At 40.9% G+C, this 24,937-nt stretch overlaps 4 protein-coding genes across 12 annotated transcripts in view; 2 read left to right on the forward strand and 2 right to left on the reverse strand.

Moving 5' to 3' along the window:
• Positions 1 to 21,642, forward strand: LOC135347274 (ELL-associated factor 2-like). Of its 5 annotated transcripts, none has more exons than XM_064545193.1 (7): positions 1 to 213; positions 382 to 525; positions 939 to 1,078; positions 18,898 to 19,044; positions 19,353 to 19,455; positions 20,222 to 20,393; positions 21,170 to 21,642. In XM_064545193.1, the coding sequence occupies exons 4-6, from the start codon at positions 18,913 to 18,915 to the stop codon at positions 20,389 to 20,391; spliced, it is 405 nt and encodes a 134-aa protein (XP_064401263.1). In that variant the 5' UTR covers positions 1 to 213; positions 382 to 525; positions 939 to 1,078; positions 18,898 to 18,912; the 3' UTR covers positions 20,392 to 20,393; positions 21,170 to 21,642. The 5 variants fall into 5 exon arrangements, 4 of the variants coding, with proteins under 4 accessions (XP_064401263.1, XP_064401264.1, XP_064401266.1 ...); XM_064545194.1 differs by having other exon boundaries at positions 2 to 213; positions 406 to 525; XR_010398322.1 differs by lacking the exons at positions 18,898 to 19,044; positions 19,353 to 19,455; positions 20,222 to 20,393; positions 21,170 to 21,642 and adding exons at positions 2,666 to 2,812; positions 3,121 to 3,135 and having other exon boundaries at positions 13 to 213.
• LOC135347242 (uncharacterized) overlaps positions 5,551 to 24,937 on the reverse strand; it is a 32,153-nt gene continuing 12,766 nt past the window's right edge. For 2 of the 3 annotated variants that reach the window (XM_064545126.1, XM_064545125.1), the window contains one exon: positions 21,621 to 24,784. In XM_064545126.1, the coding sequence (XP_064401196.1) occupies positions 21,621 to 24,784 (3,164 nt within the window). Of the gene's footprint in view, positions 7,652 to 7,868; positions 7,932 to 21,620; positions 24,785 to 24,937 lie in introns of those variants that run through there. The other variant, XM_064545128.1, reaches the window with a different exon arrangement.
• LOC135347270 (uncharacterized) lies at positions 8,018 to 8,962 on the reverse strand. Its single transcript, XM_064545180.1, has 3 exons — positions 8,784 to 8,962; positions 8,577 to 8,726; positions 8,018 to 8,457 (listed from the first exon to the last, which is right to left on the reverse strand). The coding sequence occupies exons 1-3, from the start codon at positions 8,947 to 8,949 to the stop codon at positions 8,141 to 8,143; spliced, it is 633 nt and encodes a 210-aa protein (XP_064401250.1). The 5' UTR covers positions 8,950 to 8,962; the 3' UTR covers positions 8,018 to 8,140.
• LOC135347271 (probable serine carboxypeptidase CPVL) overlaps positions 9,113 to 24,937 on the forward strand; it is a 42,799-nt gene continuing 26,974 nt past the window's right edge. For all 3 annotated transcript variants that reach the window (XM_064545187.1, XM_064545185.1, XM_064545189.1), the window contains exon 1: positions 9,113 to 9,735. The gene's annotated coding sequence lies outside the window, so the exon portion shown is untranslated. The remainder of the gene's footprint in view (positions 9,736 to 24,937) is intronic.

A 24,937-nucleotide genomic window follows, 5' to 3' on the forward strand; every position in this document is an offset into this window, starting at 1 on the left:
ACCCTCCACGATTTTTGCAACGCTATTCTTTCAATTGTTTCATCAACGATCTTTACCGTATATGACAATTTGGCCTCAAGTACGTGCAGTCTTGTTTTATGGCTGAAGTTGCTTCTACTGAACAGCTCCCAGTGAAACTGGGTCAGGAATACAGAATAAAACTGAGCAAAAGCTTCACCTTCCCCAGGGAGAATGCCTATCACACCATCAAATGTGAGTCAGAGTCGAGTTTCTCCGATTTACACCATACTAAAATATCGCCATGCATACATAGAGTTCATCTCCTTCAGTGAAGGATTATATAAACCAGTATGATAGGAAGACTGTAGTGGCGTATCTCCACCCCCTTAGTCTTAATATAAATACATGTATTTTTTTCAGCCGAATTTTACCGAATCATTTTAGTGACTGACATTGATGGCCACTGTATCAGATGACTTGAAGCCTCTGTCAGTGGATCCCACAAAGCCTGGTAAACTGCGAGTGGCTGATGATGAAGTGAACGTACAACTACCAGTAGTACAGGTGAGGGGATAACTGTAGCTTAGCTACAATCACTTCCTCCATACCCTGAGGTTGTATCTAGGGAAGTGAGCAGTCACCGTGGTGGTACACTGGGGTACTGTACAACTAGCCCAGCATCATAACACTATTTGCTATCTCACAGCAACTGAGCTAGATCTATTAATAGGTTTCTAGGGAGCCAACTTAATAAGCAAGTACATGTAGTTGTGTATAGTTACAATTATGAGCTCTCCAATCAGCTATTTTATTGTGAGGCATGTTTGCCAATAGAGAGGTGGTCTCCTAACACAGTCAGGTCCAAACACATAATTATATGCTATGGAGATGTTGAGTGGCTGTATTATAGAGGGTGACTGCAATAGACAGGTTTGACTATAACTACAATCATTCTGCCCCCCTCCACTTCCACACAGGCTGAGTGGACTGATGATGTGGCCCAGTTCAGAGGACCCAAGAAGCCTGTCACTAAAGAGTGTGTGCTCATCATAGACACTGTGTCTGGGGAGGCAGTACTGGAGAGGATCAGTAACAACATCCAACTCAAGGCCATCAGGTTATTAGTAGGACACTCAGGCAGAGTCAAGTGTATTATGTGTGTACACTAACCACTAGGACACCCTCTATAATTATTACAGCCCAGGTTAATGGAGTTGCTTGCTTACAATTATAGACAAAATCTACTGTAGCAAAAGTCACTAAGGGCACCAAAGTGTAATAGCTCCCCAATGGTTTGGGGACTCTTTTAGCTGCCATAACTTGAATTCTGTGGATCCAATTTCAACGATTTTATGATTTTCTGAAGGCTTAGAAAAAGACCTTTCAAATGGTGTCCTCAAAGTTCAAATTTAAGAGATTAAAATATTTGCCAATTTGGCAATACCATGGATTATTGGGTCTAAAGGCGAAAAATGACAAATTCTGGCCCCAACGAAACTTTGAATGTCAACACATAATTTGAAAGGTCTCTTTCTAAGCTTTCAGAAAATCATAAAAATTTTGACATTGGATCACTAGTACTAATATTATGGCTGTTGAAAGATACATGTATGTATTACAACCCCCCTCTGTTTATTCAATGGTTCGGAGACTCTTTCATCTGCCATAACTTGAATTCCGTGTATCCAATTTCAACGATTTTCTGATTTTCTGAAAACTTAGAAATAGACCTTTCAAATGGTGTCATCAAAGTTCATATTTAAGAGATAAAAGTTTTTACCAATTTGGCAATACCATGGACAATAGCCCATGGTCCAAAGGCGAAAGATAACAAATTACGACCCCAACGAAGGTTTGGATTTAAACACATAATTTGAACGGTCTCTTTGTACGCTTTCAGAAAATCATAAAAATGTTGACATTCGATCACCAGTACTGAAGTTATGGCTGTTGAAAGATACATGTATATTTAACTACAACCCCCCTCCGTTTATTCAATGGTTTGGGGGCTCTTTCATCTGCCATAACTTGAATTCCGGGTATCCAATTTCAACGCTTTTCTGATTTTCTGAAAGCTTAGAAAGAGACTTTTCATATTTGAGAGATAAAAAAGTATTTGTCAATTCTTATTTCTGCTGCTACCCCTCACACACACACACACACACATCTATATAATAGTTAGACACTGTTTTGGAGGTATCTATGGGATTTAGAAGCCCAAAGGCACTGATTTAGTATCCCAAGCGTAGCGAGGGTACTACAAGTGGCTGAGGGCTTCTAAATCACATGGACACCGATAAAAAAAGTGTCTAACTCATTTAGATACTAGTGCGCATGCCTAAACCTTGCCCTCGATGCTTGACTACAATACAATTACTTCGCAACAGAATACTAGGTATATATACTAAGTAAATTGCAGGTATACTAAGTCCCATAGTATATCAGCTCTGAGGCACTTTTCCCATGTACTTCCCATGTAGATCTTATCTACTAGTGTCTAATTAATGCCTGTTCCCCATTCCCAACACTTCCATCGCCACCACAAAGCCTCTAGACAATTCCTGAGGTTTATTATCATAAAATCACCTCAACCAAGCAACCTACATTATATAGATAAGACACCCACACACACACACACACACACACATGCACACACGCACGCACACACACACACACACACACACACACACACACACACACACAGGGACGGACGCAAGTGATGATAAATGTGTACGCTGACCTTGTGTTCCAGTTTGGAATGGCTGACGAGGACCAAGCCGCTTACATTTATTCAAGGACCAACACGGCTATGCAGTACATCAAAGCTGAACGGTTTTACGATGGCTTCAAGGTACACACACTATACACAGCATCAGAACTCTAGTCACAGAGGCAACTCTAGTACTCAGTACCTGTACAGGAACCAACTACTGAAGCCACTGACTAACTACAATGTATGTGCATCACGTACCCCCTCTCGTCCACCAGGGTTCAGTACCTAGCAGTTAGTGAACATTGTAGCCAGCTCTGTGCTTGTCTAAGCTATTACTCAACGCAGCTGTTACGGTTTATTCGGTGGCCAATTCACAGAAGCTCAGCATCCAAAATCCATTTCACATTCTCAAAGTAGGTATAACATGTTTGTGCCGACTGTTGCAGATTTTTGATGCTCTGCTCAACGGAGATCTGATACCGTATCCTACGTACTTGTACAACATCACTGGATCTACCAACTACTACAACATTCTCAGGACCTCGCTAGGCACACGTATGTTGATAGAGTATGTCAGAAAGTGTTGGATAGAAGTATACAGTCCTGTTTGGAGTGGTATATACTCTTTTTACCTATACGTAGTGTACTGAACATTCTACTGTATTATTTATCTTATGTTGGTACATACTTAACCAGTGTTTGGTTAAAGGGCTCTTGTTTGAGTAGCTAATTGAATTTGGGAATCTGTACAAGTTAAGTTGTGTGTATGGATTAAATTTGGGGAAGTCCTGGACTATACAATTATCTCTATAGTGGTCATGTACTGTGTTAGAGGACATTGAGAAGCTGTGTGCATGGCAAATAATGGCAAGAAAAATTAGCAGTAATACATGCTGCCCCCTCCCCTAAGCCATAGTCTAGCCTGCCACCCTGTTTGAACTTTACACTGGGGGAAACACTGACTTAAGTATTGTAGGGTGTTGTTGAAATGTCATGCCCTGGGGTGATTGGTTTCTCCCTGTGTGTATACTTGTGTAAGGAAACCAATCTATAGCTGTCACCCCTTGCAAGGGCAGACCAACAGTGGCTATAATAAAGAGGTGGCCTGGTTAAAACACATGCTATGGAGACTCTGAAGCTTGTTAACCTGGCTGTATTGTAAAGGGTGCCTGATTATTGGCTGACCACAATAGACAAGTTTCACTGCATTTAATTTAGTTACAGTATAAGAACTGTAGAGGGCAATTGCTGACATTTCGGTCATTCAAATTGATTATTTAAGACAGTTCTTCACATGCAATATTTCTTATTCGTCCAGCCTCCCCTGATTTTAACTACTACGTTCCCTTCATCAACACCACTGACATCAGACGAGCCATTCACGTCGGCAGTCTCAGCAATGGCTATCACGCTGAGGTGGACAGATTAAAGGTTGCTAGTTTTGTATATGTTCTTACCTCCTCCCCCCCCACACACACACACACACATTTCTTGTTCTCACCCCCCCCCCCCCACACACACACACACATTTCTTGTTCTTACCTCCCCCCCACACACACACACACATTTCTTGTGCACACACACATTTCTTGTTCTCCCCCCCCCCCACACACACACACACACATTTCTTGTTCTTACCTCCCCCCCACACACACACACATTTCTTTTTCTCACCCCTCCCCCCACACACACACACACACATTTCTTGTTCTCTTCCCCCCCCCACACACACATACACACACACATTTCTTGTTCTCCCCCCCACACACACACACACATTTCTTGTTCTCACCCCCCCCCCACACACACACATTTCTTGTTCTTACCTCCCCCCCCCACACACACACACATTTCTTGTTCTCCCCCCCCCCCCCCACACACACACACATATCTCTTGTTCTTACTTCCCCCCCACACATACATTTCTTGTTCTTACCCCCCCCCCCCATACACACACACACACATTTCTTGTTCTCCCCCCCCACACACACACATTTCTTGTTCTCACCCCCTCCCCCCCCACATACACACACATTTCTTGTTCTCATCCCTCCCCCACACACACACACACATTTCTTGTTCTCACCCCCCCCACACACACACACACACACACACATTTCTTGTTCTCCCCCCCCCCACACACACATTTCTTGTTCCCACCCCCCCCCCCCCACACACACACATTTCTTGTTCTCACCCCCCCCCCCACACACACACACACATTTCTTGTTCTCACCCCCACCCCACACACACCCACATATTCTTCTTCTCACCCCCCCCCACACACACCCACATATTCTTGTTCTCACCCCCCACACACACACACATATTCTTGTTCTCACCCCCCCCAAACACACACACACACATCTCTTGTTCTTACCCCCCCCCCACACACACACATTTCTTGTTCTCACCCCCCCCCCACACACACACACATTTCTTGTTCTCACCCCCACCCCACACACCCCACACACACACACATATTCTTGTTCTCACCCCCCCCACACACACACACATATTCTTGTTCTCACCCCCCCCACACACACACATTAAAGTAGATTAAAGGTTTCTAATTTTGTTATGTTCGGGTTAACCCTAACCCTAACCCCCACACACATTTCTCCCTTCACAGATAGGAGATGATGTTGCCGGGTATGTGAGGACAGTGAACAAGTTTATGCAGGTGGTCGTGAGAGGGGGTGGGCACATTCTCCCGTTTGACCAGCCGGAGAGAACACTCAACCTCATCCAGAACTTTGTGAACATGCAATAGCCTATTATAATTATGTTGTCTGGAAATGATCATGCTTCAAGTATAAGGATAAAAATGAAATCTATAATTATAGTCGTGTCATTTAATATGTTGTTTGAAGAGAAGATTTTAATTACCAAATCAACGAAACGATGAAAAACAATTGCTATTAGAGACATAAATAATTATGGAGTGTATAATTATTGTATAGAGTTTATACTCTCTGCCCAATGGTACACAAAAATATACTGTACATGTATAAGAAAGATAGCCACCGATTGGGAAGACTTATAAGATTTAGTATACAAACTAGACCATAACATAAAACAGGAGTCATATCATTCATAATAACTGAATAAACACAATTCTTCGTCTGACATCAACGTACTCGGGACATGTGACAATGTTCTTTTTTGTATTCTTAAAAGCGCCGAATTCTTTCAGTGTTTTGTTTTCAAACAGCCCCCTGACAATTGGGGAGTAGTCGGTGATCCCAGCATTGAGGTGAAACACCTCTAGAGTCTTGTTCTTGGCTAACACATTACCAACAGCTTCAGCCTCGACAGTGGTAACAGTGTACGGTATTAAATCTTTTAATGGTGGCACATACAGGAGTTTCAGGTGTTTAACTGTATTGTTTTCTCTCAATGCTTCCAAGGCGGGTAGTAGATCCGGTAGCAAACGCTTAAAAAACCTAAGTTCAATGAATTGTAGAGTTGTATTCCGTTGAAACATTTCGGCCAGTTCAAGCGTTCCGAAATAATAAAGTGGTTCATTATAACTAATAGGAGGTGAAATAGTTAGCTCACTTGAGAATCTACTACACATTCTCTCGGCTTTTGACGATCCTTTCTCATAGTACACATAAGGAGTGGGAAGTACACACTGTGTCCATGAGTCATTCAGTTTAGTCAATCCAGCTAAAAACAATAGAATCATCTTGTATGATCCATCATCAGCCTTTGTTTCAAACAAAAGAAACTGCTTGTGTGGGGTTTTATTTCTCCAGACATAAAATGCAGCGAGGAACTCTTGAAGTGTTAGATGAAGGAAATTGTAAGATGGAGAACTGTTGCTTTTCTTATATAAAGGATGTACACTGTTCATGAATCCAAGTGTGTTAGTATCAACAACATCTTCCTTGAAAAAAACCAACTGTTGTTTTTTTTTTGTTATTCCATTGTATGCAATATGGCAGAGCTTATCAAAATGTACTTGAAGTGACGAAGGTAACTTACTCAGCTCACCACTCCAATCACTGTCTGAATGTCTTTTAATCAAAATTTGACAGTATTCGGTGTATAGTTCAGTTGTTGTGTTGGGGATTATGCTATTGCTATTCTCATGGTTTTCTCTGTAAACTTCGACTACTATTCTGGCATGAAGAGGGTTATACATTGCACTAGAGATACGTGGATTAGAGTTAATGTATTTATGTAGTTCTGGTGGAGCCCCATCTTTGATCATTAGATCAATGTACTCTTGAATTTGTTCGGAAGAAAAACCTAAAATTTCAATGAACTGATCAACTCTTGAGCTACAAGTAACAGGTAGATCGCATACAGCCCAGGGCCTAGTGGTAACAAGCACGGTACTAGCTGGCAGAAGACGTCCGGTTATTAGTTTTATAAAAATGGAATTTTTTTGTCTAAAGAATGGTGGCAACTCATCCAGGCCTTCCAAAACGAAAAGAATACCGTGCCCATGACAATTTTGTATGATAGTAGTAGCAACAACATTTTTAGAAGCATCAGTATTTTCACATTGAAATAGATCAACTAATTCTACAGCTTCCTGAACATTCTCATCTCGAAGTCGGAGCAACACAACGAGGGAGTAATCTGTCCAAACTTCACCATTAGCCCATCGTCTGCACAGTTCCCATGACAAAGTCGTCTTACCTCCTCCAGGAGCCCCTTTAATGACAACTAGTTTAGAGAATTTGCCCTCTACTTTGGAAGCTATCTGGTCCATTGTGATTCTCTCTCTAGGAAATCCATCCAGCTCGCCTTTAACTATTAGTGACCAGGACTCTTCCATTTTCTTTCTTGATAAATGTTTACTTACATCCGCACATTCTAGGTTAACAAAATGCTTAACACACTGGAGAGGATATTTGTCATCAGCAGGGAGAGATCTTGTATCGTAAATATTAGTTAAGTATGATCGATAAATTCCTATTGCTTCATCTGGTTGGATGGTGGAACGATTATCGGATTTGGATTCTACAGTATAAAAGAATAATCATGAAGCGAAGGTAATAATACAGTGGAATCTTCAATAATGGGCCCTCCAAACTAAGTAAACTGTGAGAATTACAACAAATAGGACTGCGCTTCCACCCCCAAACTTTCAGAGTCTTACATGAACTAATGCAGCAATCCCTGAGATGGGTCCTTTACTCTATCACCACTCACACAAACTACCGATTAGCTAACTCACTGGTTGGTCCAGGAGTCGTTGTGGACAATTTCTTCTTAGATGGCCCAGGTGAAGTATCGTCATCTGCTATAATTATATATACAATTGACTGAAGTACATAAAGATAATAATATAAGTGTTCGTGATGAGTTGAACTATCCATTCACATAGTTAAGTACTGTTGACTATTCATGGAAATGCTTATAGTGTGGTCTATATTGCTAGTAGCCTCACAATTGTTCTACATATCTAAGTTACGTTCCTAGCTTTAGGCTACGGTATACTGATATTTATCAATAGAAAAGGTCAAGGTTAGCCTCATGACTATTCATACCTGTACATGCCTCCTCTATAGCCTCAGCGACATCATTCCGTGCAACTGTTGGTGCTCTGAGACTTTGACATATGTCAGAATAGGTGAGAGGGCCAGTCTTCAAGCGAGCAGATATCATTTCACGTAAGCAGTCCTTGTTCCTGTGACACTCATCTTTTATATCTTTGAGGGTGCCAGGATCTAATCCCAGATCAAGTCCCAGGTCTAACCAGTCTCCAGCAGCTTTTATCAAGTTCTTGTAAACAAAATTCACATCACCGAGAGTCAGAATTGAGCCTATAAAAATTACAACCAAATGATAAGTACACATGGTCATACACATGGTTTATGCAAGCATGTTCTCTGAGGAGCAATGTCATTGTGTATATTATGTATCATAAGGAGACACCGCTTACCAAGCGTTGGTCCAGGGTTTGCTTCAACATCTCCTGACTGTAACAGTAAGCGGAATATCAGTAACAGTATATACAGACTGAGAGTGGGGGGCCGATTAGTGCTCTGAGCTCTCACTTGGAACTTGATCGGCTTTTCTTGAGTATCAAAAACTAGAAAGTAAGAGTGACGTTTATAATTATTGTGGCAGTAAATATATAATTGATTACCTGATGTGGTTGAGTTCCATTGTTTCCGAGGGTTCCATCTCACCAAGCAGGCAGTGATGAGTGAGTAGCAGGTGATAAACACAGCTGACAGAATGAGAACGGCTAGTGCACTCCCCCTCCATCCCAGCTCACAAGGAAACACTCCGGTCCAACTCAAGTCAACCATAGGGCAAGCAGGACGTGGGGGAGCTGGGTAGAGTTACATAAAATTAATATATTCATGTGATGTGACATCACAATTGTGGTCATGAGATTCCGTGAATACCAAGCAATGCTGTTTAAAACCGACCTTTATATTATAATTATGTACATTATATGATGTAGCCTATGCTCCGTAATATGCTCGGTATAATTAGTGTATGATAAGAAATGTTATGCAATTATTGGTGAGTATGCTTCACTGACTTACAGGAAAAAGTTTGTAAGAAGAGTATGTATCTGATGGTGACCATAATGAGGTAGAGTTGGTAGAGGACAGGGGTGATCAACACAGAGGCAAGGCTGGCTCTGAGCTGCCAACTAGGCTTAGGGAAAACCAGGGTAACATCATCGTCCAGATCATTTGAGAGATAACGGGCATGTCTCTGAGATGTCATCTTCATGGTTCTGTCAGAAGACCATGCAACTGTGCAGCTCCAAGATTCAAGACAAATAGTTGCTGAGAAGCTTTTTCTGTAGCGTTCAGTGCAGACTTAATGCCAGTCAGAACAAATAATCTTTGTTTAGCCTTGACCTTTTTGAACGAGACCCTCCCCTTTTTTTGCAACGATATTCATTCAATAATTTCTTTAATGATCTTTACCGTATACAACAATTTGGCTTGGAGTTGTCTCGTTCTATGGCTGAAGTTGCTTCTACTGAACAGCTCCAGTGAAACTGGGTCAGGAATACCGAGTCAAACTGGGCAAGAGCTTCACCTTCCCCAGGGAGAACGCCTATCACACCATCAAATGTGAGTCAGAGTTTCTTTGAGTCGATTTCTAGCATACTAAAAAAATAATATTGCCATGCATACATAGAGTTCATCTCCTTCAGTGAAGGATTATATAAACCGGTATGGTGAGAAGACTGTAGTGGTGTGTCTCCATCCCCTTAGCCTTAATATAATGTCTAATGTATTTTTACCAAATTTGTACACAACACTGATGTGAATCATTTAGTGACTGACATTAGTATTGTTGATGGCCACTGTATCAGTAGCCTCGATCCCAGGCCGCACTTCACCAGGGAAGTGGGCCTGGTATCGACTGCTTGCGTATGCGCTCTAATATCCCCCGGTATCTGGGGGCTTTGGATAACATCGTATATGCTCAGTAAAATAATGACATCATAATGGGCGGAGTCCTGCAGGACAGGTGTGTGAGGTGTGAGGGCTTGAGGGGTGTGAGGTGTAAGGGTGTGAAGTCATGGAGTGTATTACTTTAGTATCATCAATATTAGGGTGCTTCCCTACAGTGCATGTGTATTGCTAGCAAAGATAGTTTTTTGGTCCGTGTACTGTTACTCAATCATTACCCGAGGCGCGCGTGGGCAGCCACGGGTATAGTAGTCTGTTGGTTTATTTGTTTGTGATGGGCTTTTCTACTCATCTGGGTACCACAGCTCTGCGTTTACAGCATGGATAGCGTTTACAGCATGGATAGCCTTTACACAACAATATAAATAGTGGTAGATTTTTATGTTAAAGCTTCTTTGTCGAGCAAAAGCTAAGAAGCTTGAACTTGCATGTTGGCAGCTAGCTAGCTACATGTGGCCTTGATTACATAGTTGCAGCTGAAGTGATCCGTACCAGGAACAATTGAGTAGAAAAGCTAAAATTGTGACTGGTTGTTGGCTGACTCTGGATCCTATATACTCCAGCCTGGCAGGAGCCATACCTCTCTAAGTCTAAGACTCAAGGCTTCTTTGCTGTGATCCCAGTACACAGTGCATGTCTAATGTGACATGTACCACTCAATGTTTCAGCATGCCTCCAGTCTGGTTTAGTTTTATTGCTCTTGAGTTGCTGTACTAGTCATACATCACTACATGCACTGCATTAATTACTCTTTTGGTTTCTTTATTATCATGTCACCAGCCAAGGGTTTGCACTTTAGTGCTCTAGTTGTGATGTGATTGGTTGAAGGCACATATTCGTACTTATAGATAGATTTTAGTGCGTATCTTGTGTTAGAAGGTCAAGGCCATTATTCACATACTTAGGAATAAATTCATTTGGTTTGCTATACTCCCCTTTGAGACCTCATACTTTGACACTGATCCCAATAAGGGGAGGGTAAACGCCAGTCGTCTGGCTGTTCAAAGTGTGGTTGTAGATCAGAAGGTCAGGGCCATTATTCATAGATTTAGGAATAATGGTTTGCTGTACTCCCCTTTGAGACCTCATACTTTGACACTGATCCCAATAAGGGGAGGGTAAGCGTCAGTCGTCTGGCTGTTTCAAGTGTGGTTGTAGCAGAAGGTCAGGGCCATTATTCATAAATTTAGGAATAATGGTTTGCTGTACTCCCCTTTGAGACCTCATACTTTGAATGTATTCACACTGATCCCAATAAGGGGTGTGTGCGACAGACTAATCAGAGTTTTATCTAGTAGGGGGCGGGGCGGAAGCTTACTCCCCAAAAATAGAGGGGAAAATAGGGAAGAGAAGGAGTTTGAGTACTAGACCCAACAATATCTAGACATGGTCTTTTGCTAGAGGATAATTGGTCATCATCCATCATCTAGTCTTACCACAAATCTATTCATTGCTTTTGGTAGTACATGTGGTTTCTGGTGTATACTTGCACAATTACAAGCCAGCATACCAAGAGTAGGGCTGTCCAAAAAAATTTGCCTATTAGAATTTCTAAATTTTTCTTCCTCCATTATAATTATTCTCATTGAAAAGCCAACATGCACCATAAATAGCAATATTGCAGCCATATAAAACTAAACAACTGATATGTGTACTGCACTTACATGATATTATTGACCTCTATGACCTCATACTGACTCTATATACCTATTATTCTAAATTTTTAGCCTCACCTATTATTCTCCTAGTTGGCATCAAACAATTTTGTAACAGATATCAATCATGTAGGCCGACTTACCTATTTGTTACCATACAAGCGATATCTATACGTGCCAATTACAATAATTACATATCTATTATGAGGTTGATTGCACACAACTACAATAATTGGGACAGTCCTAATACCAATTAAACAAGATATGACTCAGAGGATCTATTGATGTCCTTTATGCCCTTGCTAGAAGGAGATTTGCCATTGGAACTACATGGAGTAACTGTTACCACTAAATCATTCGTGTCCAAATCTCTTCTCAGGTCAATAGGAAAAAAAGTTACATGGAGTTGCCTGTCAATGCACATTGCCAGGAGTACATCGCTAATAGGCACCAACAACTAACAATATAGGGGTGTGGTAGCCAGAAGTTGGTGTGGCCTCCAATTTTTTGTGCTAGCGCGCGTGGTTTCCTCCTCCAAGCTTAAAATCCTAGATGAAACCCAGTCAGTCGATAGTTTTTGGTCCGTGTACTGTTTTAAAGTTACTCAATCATTCTGATGTGATTCGTTGAAGGCACATAAATTATTCTCATTTTCGTACTTATAGATAGATTTTAGTACATATCTTGTGTTAGAAGGTCAAGGCCATTATTCACATACTTAGGTCATTTGGTTTGCTATACTCCCCTCATACTTTGACACTGATCCCAATAAGGGGAGGGTAAGTGCCAGTCAGTCTGGCTGTTCAAAGTGTGGGTGTAGATTAGAAGGTCAGGGCCATTATTCATAGATTTAGGAATAATGGTTTGCTGTACTCCCCTTTGAGACCTCATACTTTGAATGTATTCACACTGATCCCAATAAGGGGTGTGTGCGCCAGACTAATCAGGGTTTCATCTAGTAGATGGGGGGCGGGGGCGGAAGCTTACCCCCCAAAAGAGAGGGGAAAATAGGGAAGAGAGGGAGTTTGAGTACTAGACCCAACAATATCTAGACATGGTCTTTTGCTAGAGGATAATTGGTCATCATCCATCATCTAGTCTTACCACAAATCTATTCATTGCTTTTGGTAGTACATGTGGTTTCTGGTGTATACTTGCACAATTACAAGCCAGCATACCAAGAGTAGGGCTGTCCAAAAAAAATTTACCTATTAGCAATTTTTCTTTCTATTATACTCAATCATTGTGATGTGATTCGTTGAAGGCACATATTCGTACTTATAGATAACCACTGCCACCCTGTTTGAACTTTACACTGGGGGAACTGACTTAAGTATTGTAGGGTGTTGTTGAAATGTCATGCCCTGGGGTGATTGGTTTCTCCCTGTGTGTATACTTGTGTAAGGAAACCAATCTATAGCTGTCACCCCTTGCAAGGGCAGACCAACAGTGACTATAATAAAGAGGTGGTCTGGTTCAAACACATGCTATGGAGACTCTGAAGCTTGTTAACCTGGCTGTATTGTAAAGGGTGCCTGATTATAGGCTGACCACAATAGACAAGTTTCACTGCATTTAATTTAGTTACAGTATAAGAACTGTAGAGGGCAATTGCTGACATTTTGGTCATGCAAATTGATTATTTAAGACAGTTCTTCACATGCAATATTTCTTATTCGTCCAGCCTCCCCTGATTTTGATTGATCCCCTGATTTGATTGAATTTGGGGAAGCCCTGGACTATACAATTATCTCTAGCGCTTTAGTGCAAGGCTAACTCATATGTTGAATAGAAAGTTTGTGTGAACAGATGGTGCTATGAAAGATCCTGAAGAGACTGCAACAGCCTTTAATGTGAAGAAGCTTTAGTTTGCTAATCCACGAACCAAAATCCAAGAGATCGTGGCTAGAAGCCTATAGAAGCTGTCAGTTTTTGTTGCATTGCAACCGTTGATCAGTTACAGCTGGAACACACACACAGACACACACAGTCAGCTTTACTGTATCCCTCGTGCGGCTAGGCCTCGAGGCATAATAAGGGGAGGGTAAGCGTCAGTCGTCTGGCTGTTCATATGGTTGTAGATCAGACCATTCCACACCATAGTACGTACCTTCCTCTCTGTGTGCAGCATATGCCTCAGTACATTGCTATTTCTGGCTACCACATCATGGAGGCTGGTGCTGACCCTGTGCTGCAGTTGGCCTTCACTGTGGCCGATGGGTTAGAGTATTGCAGGACAGGTGTGTGAGGGGTGTGGGGTGTGAGGGTGTGAAACTACTAAGTCATGGAGTGTATTAATTTAGTGATGAGTCATCAATATTAGGGTGCTTCCCTACAGTATAATTGCTAGCAAATATGGTTTTTTGGTCCGTATACTGTTTTAAAGTTACTCAATCATTGTGATGTGATTCATTGAAGGCACATATTCGTACTTATAGATAGATTTTAGTGCGTATCTTGTGTTAGAAGGTCAAGGCCATTATTCACATACTTAGGAATAAATTCATTTGGTTTGCTATACTCCCCTTTGAGACCTTATACTTTGACACTGATCCCAATAAGGGGAGGGTAAGCGCCAGTGGTCTGGCTGTTCAAAGTGTGGTTGTAGATCAGAAGGTCAGGGCCATTATTCATAGATTTAGGAATAATGGTTTGCTGTACTCCCCTTTGAGACCTCATACTTTGAATGTATTCACACTGATCCCAATAAGGGGTGTGTGCGCCAGACTAATCAGGGTTTCATCTAGTAGGGGGGGGGGGGCGGAAGCTTACCCCCCAAAAGAGAGGGGAAATTGGGAAGAGAGGGAGTTTGAGTACTAGACCCAACAATATCTAGACATGGTCTTTTGCTAGAGGATAATTGGTCATCATCCATCATCTAGTCTTACCACATATCTATTCATTGCTTTTGGTAGTACATGTGGTTTCTGGTGTATACTTGCACAATAACAAGCCAGCATACCAAGAGTAGGGCTGTCCCAAAAAATTTGCCTATTAGAATTTCTCAATTTTTCTTCCTATTATTCTCCATTATAATTATTCTCATTGAAAAGCCAGCATGAACATGAACCATAAATAGCAATATTGCAGCCATATAAAACTAAACAACTGATATGTGTACTGCACTTACATGATATTATTGACCTCTATGACCTCATAGAGGTCAATAATATCATGTAAGTGCAGTATTAAACCTCTGACTCTATACAGTTCGTTTAGTCTAGAGAGTAGATTACCACAAATGTGTGAGTAGTTGTACTTAAATGTAAATATCTTTTGATTGGAGCATTTCTAAGAAATGGTGTTGATACCCGTGTGTAGATGAATGACTGAACTACATATCCAAAAATGTTTCTATGGAAACATAATATGGTGGGTTTGTGGTGATTAATAGAACAACAGCAAATTGTTATAGTGGGTAATCGGTTAGAGTAATAAAACACTAACCTTAAACAGCTAAGGTCTTAGACTTTTATCAGGCAATAGTTTAATAGTTTAGGTATCCTGACCATCCCTTTATGGGTCTTACATATGCTCACAGTGTCTATAATTCATGATTTACCGGTTTTTAGGTACACTTTTGGTTAGAGTAATATCTTCTGAAAATTTTATAGCTTAGCTTTAAAAGTTCTCTGGTAAGTTTACAAATAAATGGGCTACATTTTGATACCAAGAACATCCTCTATGCTTATTCCATTGTTGAGATATCACTGAAAAACTACATATTCTACTATTTTCTACTGTTTTGATGACATCACAAGCTGCTAACCACAAATCGATGACACTCAAATTAACCACATAAGTGGGCGTACAATAACTATACGCCCACTTTTAATTACGTTTGTGGTTGATTAAAGCATCATTGGTTTGTGGTTTGCAGCTGCTGATGTCATCAAAACAGTAGAAAATAGTAAATTATGTAGCTTTTCAGTGTTATCTCAGCAATGGAATAAGCATATAGGATGTTCTTGGTATCAAAATGTAGCCCATTTATCTGTAAACTTAGTACAGAAATTTGAAAGCTAAGCTATTAATTTTTCAAAAGTTATTACTCTAACCAAAAGTGTACCTGAAAACCAGTAAATCATGAATTATAAACACTGTGAACATTTGTAACACTCATAAAGGGATGGCTAGGATACTTAAACCATTGAACAATTATGTGATGAAGTCTAGGACCTTAGCTGTACAAGATTACTGTTTTATTACTCTAACCGATTACCCACTATAACAATTTGCTGTTGTTCTATTAATCACCACAAACCCACCACCTTATGTTTCCATCGAAACATTTTTGGATATGTTGTAGTTCAGTCATTCATCTACACACGGGTATCAACACCATTTGTTAGAAATACTCCAATCCAAAGATATTTACATTTAAGTACAACTACTCACACATTTGTGGTAATCTACTCTCTAGACTAAATGAACTGTATACCATTTTTTTAGCCTCACCTATTATTCTCCTAGAATAATTATGCCTCGGTGCGCATGCGCAAGCGAGGTATACGGTAGTGTATTTGTGTGTCTGTCTGTCTGTCTGTGTAGACTGCTACAGCTGCTCAAGGATGAATCAAGTGCAAGTAAGAGTTTCTATAGGCTTCTAGTCATGTTTACTTGGATTTTAATTCGTGGATTTGCAAAATAATGCTTCGTTCTCTAGTTATGCCTAGTTTTGCTTACTTGGAATGCCATTGCAGCCTTTTCAGTAGAGCACGTAGCCAAACTTGTTTACCGAGTGTTACTACTCTACTTAGTAGTTAGCGATGCACTAGAACGCTAGCTATTGGTAGCTGCAAGAATGAGGAAGAGAGCTGCAAGGCTCTGTTGATGGCAGCCATTAATTTTAGACTTGAACTTTTGGCATCGATCGTTTTTAACAACAATCATGGTCGATCATTACCCACTCTTTAAGTTTGCATGCAGCAAAAGCAAAAATGTTCATCAGTATAAAAGGTATTAGTAGCTTCATGTTATGTAGCTTTGGCATCTCCACCGAGGCATCAGCACCTGCGGTGCTTTCATTAGAACAGTCCTAATACTAAGTTACATGGAGTTGCCTGTCAATGCACATTGCCAGGAGTACATCGCTAATAGGCACCAACAACTAACAATATAAGGGGTGTGGTAGCCAGAAGTTGGTGTGGCCTCCAATTTTTCGTGCTAGCGTGCGTGGTTTCCTCCTCCAAGCTTAAAATCCTAGATGAAACCTGGTCAGTTGATAGTTTTTTGGTCCGTGTACTGTTTAAAGTTACTCAATCATTGTGATGTGATTCGTTGAAGGCACATTTTCGTACTTATAGATAGATTTTAGTGCGTATCTTGTGTTAGAAGGTCAAGGCCATTATTCACATACTTAGTTCATTTGGTTTGCTGTACTCCCCTTTGAGACCTCATACTTTGACACTGATCCCAATAAGGGGAGGGTAAGCGTCAGTCGTCTGGCTGTTCAAAGTGTGGTTGTGTAGATCAGAAGGTCAGGGCCATTATTCATAGATTTAGGAATAATGGTTTGCTGTACTCCCCTTTGAGACCTCATACTTTGAATGTATTCACACTGATCCCAATAAGGGGTGTGTGCGCCAGACTAATCAGGGTTTCATCTAGTAGGTGGGGGGTGGGGGGGGGAGCTTACCCCCCAAAAGAAAGGGGAAAATAGGGAAGAGAGGGAGTTTGAGTACTAGACCCAACAATATCTAGACACAGGTTTTTTGCTGGAGGATAATTGGTCATCATCCATCATCTAGTCTTACCACAAATCTATTCATTGCTTTTGGTAGTACATGTGGTTTCTGGTGTATACTTGCACAATTACAAGCCAGCATACCAAGAGTAGGGCTGTCCAAAGAAATTTGCTTATTAGCAATTTTTCTTCCTCAATCATTGTGATGTGATTGGTTGAAGGCACATATTCGTACTTATAGATAGATTTTAGTGCGTATCTTGTGTTAGAAGGTCAAGGCCGTTATTCACATACTTAGGAATAAATACATTTGGTTTGCTGTACTCCCCTTTGAGACCTCATACTTTGACACTGATCCCAATAAGGGGAGGGTAAGCGTCAGTCGTCTGGCTGTTCAAAATAGCAGTATAGCTTTATCATAGTACTATGCATAATTACCCGAGGCTGTGCCGTGGCCAGCGGGTATAGTAGTCATTTGGTTTGTTTGTTTGTGTGTGGCACATGAGTCTGCTTCTGCGTTTACAGCATGGATAGCCTTCACCCAACAAGTTAATACGTAGTTGCAGATTTTGATATAAAGCCTCGTTGTCGAATATAAGCGAGCAAAACTAAGAAGCTTAAACTTGCACGTTGGCAGCTAGCTAACTAACTACACGCGGCCTTTATTCGAGGTACCCTACTTATTTACAGCTGAAGTGATCCCGTACCAAGAACAATGGAACAGGGTCGCTAATAGAAAGCTAAAATTATGATTGTGGTTGTTGCTTATAATTATTATCCTAGCCTCAGAGCATACCCCACAGGAGCTATACTGAGACTCTAGGCTTCTTTGCTGACTGTGCTGTGATCCTAGTCCACAGTGCATACCCCACAGGAGCTATACTGAGACTCTAGGCTTCTTTGCTGACTTTGCTGTGATCCTAGTCCAGTACACTACTAAACTCCATTCTCAAAACTTTCAGCCTCTAGACTTTAATTGCTCCCGTACGTTACTTGCTGCTTAGCCTGCTTACATAATACCCTTAATTCTGATTTATGTGAACAGCCGAGGGTTAGCACTTAGTGCTCTAGTTAAACTTAACGTACTGAAGTTATGGCTGTTGAAAGATACATGTATGTTTAACTACAACCCCCCTCCGTTTATTCAATGGTTCGGGGACTCTTTCATCTGCCATAACTTGAATTCCGGGTATCCAATTTCAACGCTTTTCTGATTTTCTGAAAGCGAGACCTTTTATATTTGAGAGATACTTATTTCTGCTGCTACCCCTCACACACACACACACACACACACACACACCACATCTATTTAATGCCTGTTCCCATTCCCAACACTCCCATCGCCACCACAAAACCTCTAGACAATCCCTGAGGTTTATTATCATAAAATCACCTCAACCAAGCAACCTACATTTATACAGATAAGACACCCACCCACCCACACACACACCCACACACACACACACACACATACAGGGACGGACGCAAGTGATGATGAATGCGTACGCTGACCTTGTGTTCCAGTTTGGAATGGCTGACGGGAACCAAGCCGCTTACATTTATTCCAGGACCAACACGGCTGTGCAGTACATCAAAGCTGAATGGTTTTACGATGGCTTCAAGGTACACACACTATACACAGCATCAGAACTCTAGTCACAGAGGCAACTCTAGTACTCAGTACCTGTACAGGAACCAACTACTGAAGCCACTGACTAACTACAATGTATGTGCATCACGTACCCCCTCTCGTCCACCAGGGTTCAGTACCTAGCAGTTAGTGAACATTGTAGCCAGCTGTGTGCTTGTCTAAGCTATTACTCAACGCAGCTGTTACGGTTTATTCGGTGGCCAATTCACAGAAGCTCAGCATCCAAAATCCATTTCACATTCTCAAAGTAGGTATAACATGTTTGTGCCGACTGTTGCAGATTTTTGATGCTCTGCTCAACGGATATCTGATACCGTATCCTACGTACTTGTACAACATCACTGGATCCACCAACTACTACAACATTCTCAGGACCTCGCTAGGTACACGTATGTTGATAGAGTATGTCAGAAAGTGTTGGATAGAAGTATACAGTCCTGTTTGGAGTGGTATATACTCTTTTTACCTATACGTAGTGTACTGAACATTCTACTGTATTATTTATCTTATGTTGGTACATACTTAACCAGTGTTTGGTTAAAGGGCTCTTGTTTGAGTAGCTAATTGAATTAGGGAATCTGTACAAGTTAAGTTGTGTGTATGGATTGAATTTGGGGAAGTCCTGGACTATACAATTATCTCTATTGTGGTCATGTACTGTGTTAGAGGACATTGAGAAGCTGTGTGCATGGCAAATAATGGCAAGAAAGATTAGCAGTAATACATGCTGCCCCTCCCCCAAGCCATAGTCTAGCCTGCCACCCTGTTTGAACTTTACACTGGGGGAACTGACTTAAGTTATTGTAGGGTGTTGTTGAAATGTCATGCCCTGGGGTGATTGGTTTCTCCCTGTGTGTATACTTGTGTAAGGAAACCAATCTATAGCTGTCACCCCTTGCAAGGGCAGACCAACAGTGGCTATAATAAAGAGGTGGTCTGGTTCAAACACATGCTATGGAGACTCTGAAGCTTGTTAACCTGGCTGTATTGTAAAGGGTGCCTGATTATAGGCTGACCACAATAGACAAGTTTCACTGCATTTAATTTAGTTACAGTATAAGAACTGTAGAGGGCAATTGCTGACATTTTGGTCATGCAAATTGATTATTTAAGACAGTTCTTCACATTCAATATTTCTTATTCGTCCAGCCTCCCCTGATTTTAACTACTACGTTCCCTTCATCAACACCACTGTCATCAGACGAGCCATTCACGTCGGCAGTCTCAGCTATGGCTCTCAGTCTGAAGACGTGGAAATGGCCCTTGGAAACAAGAGTGCAATCTCAGCTATGACTATCACGCTGAGGTGGACAGATTAAAGGTTGCTAGTTTTGTATATGTTCTCACATTTCTTGTTCTCACACCCCTTCACACACACACACATTTCTTGTTCTCACCCCCCCACAAACATTGTTCTCCCCCCCCCCCCACACACACACACATTTCTTGTTCTCCCCCCCACAAACACACAAATTTCTTGTTCTCCCCCCCCCCCCCCCACACACACACACACATTTCTTGTTCTCCCCCCCACACACACACACAAATTTCTTGTTCTCCCCCTCACACACGCACACACATTTCTTGTTCTGACCTCCCCCCCACACACACACACATTTCTTGTTCTCCCCCCCACACACACACACAAATTTCTTGTTCTCACCTTCCCCCCCCCCACACACACACAAATTTCTTGTTCTCACCTCCCCCCCACACACACATTTCTTGTTCTCACCTCCCCCCCACACACACATTTCTTGTTCTTACCTCCCCCCCCACACACACACACACATTTCTTGTTCTCACCTCCCCCCCACACACACACATTTCTTGTTCTCACCTCCCCCCCACACACACACATTTCTTGTTCTCACCTCCCCCCACACACACACATTTCTTGTTCTCACCCACCCCCACACACACACACATTTCTTGTTCTCACCTCCCCCCCACACACACACATTTCTTGTTCTCACCTCCCCCCCCACACACACACACATTTCTTGTTCTCACCCCCACACTCTCACCCCCACACACACACACACATTTCTTGTTCTCACCCCCCCCCCCACACACACACACTTCTCCCCTTCACAGGTGTGGACAGTGAACAAGTTTATGCAGGTGGTCGTGAGAGGGGGTGGGCACATTCTCCCGTTTGACGAGCCGGAGAGAGCACTCAACCTCATCCAAAACTTTGTGAACATGCAATAGCCTATTATAATTATGTTGTCTGGAAATGATCATGCTTCAAGTGTAAGGATAAAAATAAAAATGAAATCTATAATTATAGTCGTGTCATTAATTTTAATATGCTGTTTGAAGAGAAGATTTTAATTACCAAATCAACGAAACGATCAAAAACAATTGCTATTAGAGACATAAATAATTATGGAGTGTATAATTATTGTATAGAGTTTATACTCTCTGCCCAATGGTACACAAAAATATACTGTACATGTATAAGAAAGATAGCCACCGATTGGGAAGACTTATAAGATTTAGTATACAAACTAGACCATAACATAAAACAGGAGTCATGTACGTATTAATTATTAAAAGGGTCCTTCTTCATAAACACAATTCTTCGTCTGACATCAACGTACTCGGGACATGTGACAATGTTCTTTTTTGTATTCTCAGAAGTGCCGAATTCTTTCAGGGTTTTGTTTTCCAACAGCCCCCTGACAATTGGGGAGTAGTCGGTGATCTCAGCATTGAGGTGAAACACCTCTAGAGTCTTGTTCTTGGCTAACACATTACCGACAGCTTCAGCCTCTTCAGTGGTAACAGTGTACGGTTTAAACTTACTGATTGGTGGCACATACAGACAGAGTGTCAGGTGTTTAACTGTATTGTTTTCTCTCAATGCTTCCAAGGCGGGTAGTAGATCCCCTGGCAACTGTATACAAAACATAAGTTCAATGAATTGTAGAGTTGTATTAAGTTGAAACGTTCCGAAATCATAATCATAATCTGAGTGCCTACTATAAGTATATAAAAAATCAAGCGGTTCATTATAATTAATATAAGGTGAAATATTTAGCTTAGTTAGACTTGTGTTAACTTGCAGTCCCTGCATTAAATGACTCAGGCTACTTTTCAAATAAACATGATGCAGTGTCAATTCCTCTAGAGATGTGTCAGTCTGTAGATACTCACCAATAGCTTCATCAAAATCGCAGTCAAGGTGACATGTAAGTTTAAGGCTTTTAATGGAATGTAATCGATTGTCTTTGAGATAACGTAAAAGTTCACAGACATTATCAGGACATAACAAAGTTAGTGATTGCAAGTGCTGGGGGGTACAGAAATATTCAAATTGGCCCTTTATTTCACTTTGGATATCGAGTTCTTTAAGTATCGGACAATTGAGTAGAGTACTAAAAAGCTGCTCAGATTGTGCGGGGGTCAAGTGAAATTTGGAAGAGCATCGCAGATATTGTAAGCTTAGTTTCCAGTGGCTTAATATTGAAATTAAGTTTTTGGTGGTAGACTCTGAAAAAACAGTTTTTAGAAACGTTCTTTTTGCTTTGTTATTGGTAAATGAAATTTCAGACAGTAAATGTGGCAAGATTTTCGTGTTGTTCCTTTTTAACTCAGTCACGTTCAATCCAATTGAAATACACCCATTATCAGTATTTATGATGATGGGTGAGTTAATAATAGACGGCTCTTGTACCAAATGTATCACCAACATTTCAATACTAGAATGTGCAATGAAGTCAGACAACAACTCTTCATCAGCTGGCGATACTCGAGCACATTTCAAAACTTTCAAGCAGTGTTTTGGCTTCAAAATATCAAGTATTCGTATCACAGTGTCTCTTGAGATGCCAAAATCTAGCTCTACAACACTTAAGTTTGGAGATAGCTCTATAGTGTCAAATATTTTTAATGTACATGGAACCTCAGGCCCAACAAATTTATCGTCAATATATCCTGATCTTTGATTACTGATAGTGACGCTTTCTAATTCTGGTAGTATCCTATCAGTGAGTGAATGCCAAGCAGATGGAATCTTGAATGTGGTAGACATTTTCAGATGCCTTACACTTAGAGTAAAAGAAGGCAAAACTTTGTTGATTCCTGCTAACATCATCGATCTATCCACATAACTTATATTAAACTTGAACATGTCCATTAGAGTTACTTTAAAATGAGCAGAAGCTACAACATAACCAAGTGCAAACTGATCAATTCTCCAATCATCTAGCGGTAGTTCATACAGCACATTACAATACAAGTCCTTCATGGCTTGCACATTTTGGCTTTCATAGATCCACAGAATTTGATCACTTGAGAATCTACACATTCTCTCGGCTTTTGACGATCCTTTCACATAAGGAGTTGGAAGTACACACTGTGTCCATGGGTCATTCAGTTTAGTCAATCCAGCTAAAAACAACAGAATCATCTTGTATGATCCATCATTAGCATTCGTTTCAAACAAAATCAACTGCTCGTGTGGGGTTTTATTTTTCCAGACGTAAAATGCAGCGAGGAACTCTTGAAGTGTTAGATGAAGGAAATTGTAAGATGGAGAACTGTTGCTTTTATTATGTAAAGGATGTACACTGTTCATGAATCCGAGTGTGTTAGTATCAACAACATCTTCCTTGAAAAAAACCAACTGTTGTTTTTCTTTTGTTATTCCAATGTACGCAAATTGGCAGAGTTTATCAAAATGTACCTGAAGTGACCAAGGTAACTCACTAAGCTCGTCACTCCAATCACTCTCTGGTTTGTCATGTAAATATCTTTCAATTAAAACTTGACAGTATGCAGTGTATAGTTCAGTTGTTGTGGTAGGAAAGACGCTGCTTTTTTTGTGATAATTTTTTTTGTAAACATCAACTACAATTCTGGCATGAAGAGGGTTATACATTGCGCTAGATATATGTGGATTAGAGTTAATGTATTCACGTAGTTCTGGTGGAGCCTCTCGATTTTTTATCATTAGATCAATGTACTCTTTAATTTGTTCGCCAGAAAAACCTAAGATTTCGATGAACTGATCAACTCTTGAGCTACAAGTGACAGGTAGATCACATACAGCCCAGGGCCTAGTGGTAACAAGCACAGTACTAGCTGGCAGAAGACGTCCGGTTATTAGCTTCATAAATATGGAGTCTTTTTCTCTAAGGGATGGTGGCAATTCATCCAGGCCTTCCAAAATGAAAAGTATGCCCTGCCCATGATTCTTTCGGATAATAGTATAAATATTTTTGGAATCATCAGTATCTTCACATTGAAATAGATCAACTAATTCTACAGCTTCCTGAATATTCTCATCTCGAAGTCGGAGCAATACAACGAGGGAGTAATCTGTCCAAACTTCATCATTAGCCCATCGTCTGCACAGCTCCCATGACAAAGTCGTCTTACCTCCTCCAGGAGCCCCCTTAATGACAACTAATTTAGAGAATTTGCCTTTTACTTTGGAAGCTATCTGGTCCATTGTGATTCTCTCTCTTGGAAATCTATCCAGCTTGCCTTGAACTATTTTTGACCAAGACTCTTCGATTTCCTCTCTGGATAAATGTTTACTTACATCCGCACATTCTAGGTTAACAAAGTCTTTAACACACTGGAGAGGATATTTGTCATCAGCAGGGAGGGATCTTGTATCGTAAATACTAGTTAAGTATGATCGATAAATTCCTATTGCTTCATCTGGTTGGATGGTGGAACGATTATCGGATTTGGATTCTACAGTATAAAAGAATAATCATGAAGCGAAGGTAATAATACAGTGTAATCTTCAATAATGCATGGGCCCTCAAAACTAAGTAAACTGTGAGAAATACAACAAATAGGACTGCGCTTCCACCCCTAAACTTTCAGAGTCTTACATGAAAAAAT

This window comes from Halichondria panicea, chromosome 14, assembly GCF_963675165.1.
Source record: "Halichondria panicea chromosome 14, odHalPani1.1, whole genome shotgun sequence".
Lineage (NCBI taxonomy): Eukaryota > Metazoa > Porifera > Demospongiae > Suberitida > Halichondriidae > Halichondria > Halichondria panicea.